Genomic DNA, 5,390 nt, shown 5'->3' with positions numbered 1-5,390 from the left:
CCCCCCACGCGCGGCGCTCCCGTGCTCCTGCATCGGCGGCTTGCCCAGGCTGCTCCTCACACCTTGTAGTAAATGTTGGCTGGGCTCTGGGGGGGCATCTCCTGGACAATGTAGACGGGGTGCCCGTAGTCCCCGCTCACCTTCTCGTAGTGCGGGCAGTAGTTGTTCTCTGTAGTCCGTAAGGGGATGATGATGTCGCTGGGCTCGGAGCCCGCATTCCCGCTGCATTTCGGGCTGGCCAGGGTGCTGAGGGACAAGGCTGCGGCTCGCTGCTGCGTGTGCTTCCGGTGCCGCTTGCGGATCTTGATCAGGAGGACGACGAGGAAGATGATGATGAGGATGAAGATGACGCAGCCGGCACCAATCGCCGCAAAGACGGCCACCTTGGAGCTCAAGAAGCCATCGCTGGGACCTTGGGTCTCCTGGCCATCCTGGTTGACAGAGCCTACAAGGCAAGGGGAGAGGGGTGTCAGAGCCTGGTGGGCAGCCTGCGCCCCACCTCTGCGAGGGGCTCCACGCAGCTGGTTCCATGCTCCATACATGCATGGATCACGCCCTGCGGGGTTGGTGAGCCCTGGATCATAGCAGGCTCTGGGCAGGGCAGGCAGGAGCCCTGGGCATCTGCAGAGGAGGGACCACGTGCCCTCTCCCCCACCCCGCATTGCTGCTCCCCCTTTCCATCCCCATGGCCGATGGACCAGAGCGCTGCTCGTGTCCGGGTGACGACCAGAACAGACCCCGGGAGACTCTGCCCTCCACAACAGACCTGGACACTCTGGTGAAAGTGGGCTCTAATACCTGGAGCCCCACGATATCCAATTACTGACCCCTCGCCTCCTCCTGACCCCCGGGCCAGGGCAGCCCCAGCCCCCCAAAGGGAGAGTGCTTGGCTGGCCATACCGGGCGAGAAGAAAAGAGCAACTCTTCCCTACTTCATCTGATTTCACTTTTCTCTCAGCAGGGTCAGGAACTCAGGAAACCACCTTCAAAGGGCTTTCACACTAGCTCAGCTCAAAAACCCAAGGACCTAACCTCCTCCAAGCCCTCTCAGATGTACTGAGAGGAACAGATGGGCAGTGAGGAGGAGGAGGAGGAGAGTGCTGAAACAGCACTTCCCTGCAAAGCTCTTGCCAGGACATACCGGAGCTGGGAAAACAAACCCGAGCTGCTCCGCACCGCAGCCTGGCTGTCTGCGTGAGCCGAGCGGTCCCCGGCCAGAAGGTGCAGGGCTGGGACGAGGAGATGCTGCGAGCAGCGGGGATGGCAGAGACGGGCAGAACGCTTACGGGAAACCCATCTGCATCCCTGCTCTGGAGCGCCTGGTATCCCTGGGATCCATGCAACAAGCCCAGCTTGGAGCTGCTCTGCCGACAGCAGCTACCTGCCCACCTCCAGCCCCGACGGCAGGCAGAGCCCCCATCCCTCTCCTGGGGTGTCCCCAGCAAAACCCACCCGGCTTGCCGGGCTCCTCCACCGCGGGGACCTTGCTGCGCGGGCTCTGCGTGACGATTTTCACGGTGTTGTCAGACTCCTTGCTCGGCCGACTTGTTGTCAGCTGCTCTGGGATCACTGCGTTCGGATCTGGGGAGGAGGAGGAGGGGATGGTGAGAAACCTCGAGTCAACCTGGACGGCAACAGCTCGCTCCCCCGCCTAAAGAACAACTGCCTCCAAAATCCCAGCCGGCCACCCCCCACGGGGCACAAGGGAGACGCAGGAGCAATGGGAGCCGCCGAGAGCAACAGAGCAAGGCCGAGCTGCTTCAGGGCTTGTGGGAAGCAGCTTCCCACTCTAATCCCCCCCCGCTTTTATGTTTTCTGAGCTCCTGTGCGTGGGCTGGGGCAAGTTTCTTGCACGGGCAGTGGGAGGAACGGGAAGGCAAGGGAGCCTGCCAAGGCTGCAGCACTGCTTCTTCTGTTTATTATAAATATTGGCCCCAAAGTGAAAACACAATAATGAAAAGCAGCCACCAGGAGCTCTGCATCCGAGTTGGGGGCCAAAATGAGCCCGGGGCATCACTGGGGCTGGGAGGCACCCAGCAGCTCGGGATGGGAGGTGTTGGGGAACTCCCTCCAGGAGAAGAGCACACTCTGCCACAGCACCACCGTCAGCAATACCCTCCGTGTCCTGCTGCCACCATTGGCCTGGGTTGTTCCCGCAACGCGGTGGCCACCGCCACTAAGAGCTGCCAGGACCCCACTGAGCCCAAGCACTAACGCCTGCCCAGCTTGAACCCCTCCTCGGGTGCCCGGCAAGTCACAGGGGCACCGTCCGTGCCAACCCCCCCACCGGTGCACTTGCACAGTTCATGGGTCCCGTGCTGAGCTAGCTTCCCACCGGGACACCAACCAAGAGGTTACGCAGAACAATTACTGCATTTTAATTCCAATGCACCAAACATGTGCAAGTGTTGGCAAAAGAAAAATGGGAGAAAAGAAGATCCTAAAAATGAAATTCTGCTGAACTAACCCAGGAGGCCTCCCGGGCTCCAGGGAGCAGCTGGCCTGGCCTCAGTTTCCCCAGAATCCAGAGCACCCAACCACAGCAGGACAGGGGCCCTGGTTCAGGGGCCAACATTTTGCTAGACAAAGGCATTTCGGCAACGGGAGACCCCAGGGCGCAGAAGGACTCACCCTGCCCCACTTTCATGACAATCTTCATGGAGCGCGTCTGGCAGACCCCTCCTTCCCGGTTCTCCAGGCCATCCAGCGTCCCGTTGGAAGTGGCTGCAAGAAAAGAGAGGCAGCGTTAGGCAGGGTTCCTGGGTGCTGGAAGGGCACTGCCGGGCAGGTCCCCGCTGTCCCCAGGCACCCCGAGGGACCCGGCAGGACATCGGCACCTCCTCATGCGAGAGCTCACTCCCGACCTCCCCGCTGCAGCCACTTCTTCATGCCCCAGTCCAGAGCCCACCACAAGTGTTTAATACACTGAGTTGTTGTTTTTTGCACCTTCAAATGATATTTGCAGTGGTGAGGATGTGATCCCTCCAGCTTCCCCTGGCTGCCACATCCACACAAGCAAGCCATTCTCCGCGCCTGCACCCTCCTCCCCCTTTAATTCCTGGATAATTTCCTTTGCTCCTTGGTGTATAATAGGAACACATGCATATGCACAGTTTAAATTATACATATATAATTACACCCTGTGCCTCAGTAAAGAATGTAAACTCAGAGCCCCAATGGGGTTGAGTGGCTTTAATTGCAGGGCAGAAGTCAGTTAAATTCACATTAACTTTTTGCTTTAGACGGCACAGATTTTTAAGCCTTTCGATCCTGCGGGAGCGCAGGGAGCCGCATGTCTCCCACTGCCACCAAGTGGGAAAGGACCCCCACCCACATGCCCGCCAGCCCTCTGCTACGGCGGGGACAGCTCGAGGCAGGGGGGGACACGAGAGAAAAAAAACCCCAAACCAGAGGATTACAGGATTAAGCACCCAAATGGCAGCTTCTGCTAAACATACTCGAAAAACTGGTTTCTGGCCCCAAAAGGGCCCTCGTCACCGGCAGCAGTGAGCTCCCGGTGGATGCTGTGCCGAGATGGCATACAGCCGGCTCTCCCCGGTGACGGTTCTCAAGCCGGCACCTCCATCCACCAGGGCAAACACAAACCATCCCGGTGCTCCACCAAATCCAGGCACGGGGATTTATTCACTCAGGGAAGCAACAAAACCTGGGAGGAGCACGGTGATGGCATACGGCACGAGCAGGGCTCAGGAAACGCGATGCAATGGAGAATCATGAAGCTACGGGGATAATTTTACAGAGACAAGGCAGTGAAGCAAAGCAGGATTCAGCCAGCACAGTGCAGCCAACACCTAGCCCGAGCCTCAATGCCAAAACTCAGCCCCGGGGTCTCAGGTTGCCTGTGCAGCCCAATTCCTGCCTCCGCCCCGCAAAAACTCGGGCTTGGGGAGGGCGGGTGACTGATGGTCGGTGGGGACGAATCCATCAGACCCCGCTGGGTGTCGGCGAGGAGGTGATGGGAAGAGGCTGGGTTACGGAGCAAGGTCTTTCTTTTTTCTTCTGTGCTTCCTTTCCAGCCGCAGGACCCTTGGGTGCCTCGTTGAGGACTCGATGCTGGGCTACGCTGGAAAACGAGCTTGGATCACACCGGGATGCAGGCTCAAAGTCCACCAGCTCCATCCAAACGCCTCTGTGTAATCAAGGCTCTCGTGTGAAACACTAGCAAATGTTTTACTAATCAGAAAGTCATCGGGATGTTTGCTGAGCTATCGCCTCTCCCACGACGGGGTTTTGCCTGCCAGCAGCTCCCTGGCCGGAGCCGTACATCCACACATCTGGGATTTGCTGGCAGGCGTTTTGACAGGAGCACTGTCAGCACAAATCCCGATGCAAATGCCTGGGAAACCGGAGCAACATCCCCCTACAGCCTGCACAAGCTCTTTCCAACGTGAACCAGAGTCAGGGGCCTGAGCAAAAACTCCGCGTAAAAACATCTCAGGGAGCTAACTCCGGCAGAAGGCACAGCAGCCCAGTTCTACCAGGCCAAAGACACTGGTTTTGGGATGAAATAAGCTGATACGTCCCAGCTCATGGCCCTGAAGCAGTCCCATGAACAGCTTCCCAGCACCATGCCATGGGTTGTTCCATCTCGAATAGACTTCACCCATTCATGCTGCAACACAGCGGGACAGGGGAAAACACAGCAGTCTGTAAAAACCAGCCTCTGCGAGACCTCGTAAGGTCTTATTTGTAAGGTAATAATTATATCAAAACGATCTACGGAGTAAGTATGGCTCGAGCGCGGGGAACTAGGAGATCCTGCAAAGGTAGAGCACACAGCAGTAACGGGAGACAGCAGTTCCTCCAAAATAACTACAAAGGCGTTGCATTCAGATACAACAAAAATATTAAAGGTCCAAACAGGACAGAGGAATGGCAGCTGGAGTCACAGGGACGGACAAGGGGACACAGCTGAGCATCCTTCCTCCCACGCCGCACACAGGACTTTGTTCAAGAAGCCTCTTCTTCTTCTGATCATAATAACGATGAGGGGAGAAAGTAGCTTTGAAAGGGAACTGCATGAAAAAAAATGAAGCAGCTACTTGAGGGAACATAAAAAGGGGCAGCTAAAAGGGTAAAACACTTGCAAAAACCATGGTGATTGTCTCCGGTGCAGCCTCTTGAAACAAGGACACACGCTGCCATGCTCCACATAGATCCAAAATGGGCCAAACCAAAGCAAAGCAAGATGCTCCACACAGCCGGCCGGGCTTCCGAAAGTCAAAATCCCATCCAAATGGCTAAAAGAGTACAACTTCTGGCGAGTTTTATATAAACACGTAGGACAGACTGACGTGTTGCTGAGAAGCAGGTCCAGAGGCGGGGGGGGGGGTGCGGCCGGGGGGTCCCCCCCGCCCCAGGGGCGGGGG

The 5,390-nt window shown here is 57.3% G+C and overlaps 1 protein-coding gene across 1 annotated transcript in view; it reads right to left on the bottom strand.

Annotated features, from left to right (window-relative positions):
* Window positions 1-17: 17 nt before the first annotated feature.
* The window catches only part of EFNB1 (ephrin-B1), a 20,069-nt gene continuing 14,696 nt past the window's right edge, over window positions 18-5,390 (bottom strand). The window contains exons 2-4 of the mRNA XM_009326649.1: window positions 2,632-2,724; window positions 1,453-1,581; window positions 18-445 (exon numbers count right to left, since the gene is read on the bottom strand). Coding sequence (XP_009324924.1) covers window positions 57-445; window positions 1,453-1,581; window positions 2,632-2,724 — 611 coding nt within the window. The 3' untranslated portion in view covers window positions 18-56. The remainder of the gene's footprint in view (window positions 446-1,452; window positions 1,582-2,631; window positions 2,725-5,390) is intronic.

Source organism: Pygoscelis adeliae, unplaced genomic scaffold (genome assembly GCF_000699105.1).
Source record: "Pygoscelis adeliae isolate BGI_AS28 unplaced genomic scaffold, ASM69910v1 Scaffold216, whole genome shotgun sequence".
NCBI lineage: Eukaryota > Metazoa > Chordata > Aves > Sphenisciformes > Spheniscidae > Pygoscelis > Pygoscelis adeliae.
The sequence above is the reverse complement of the archived record's forward strand: the minus strand, read 5'-3'. Positions and strand labels throughout refer to the sequence as shown.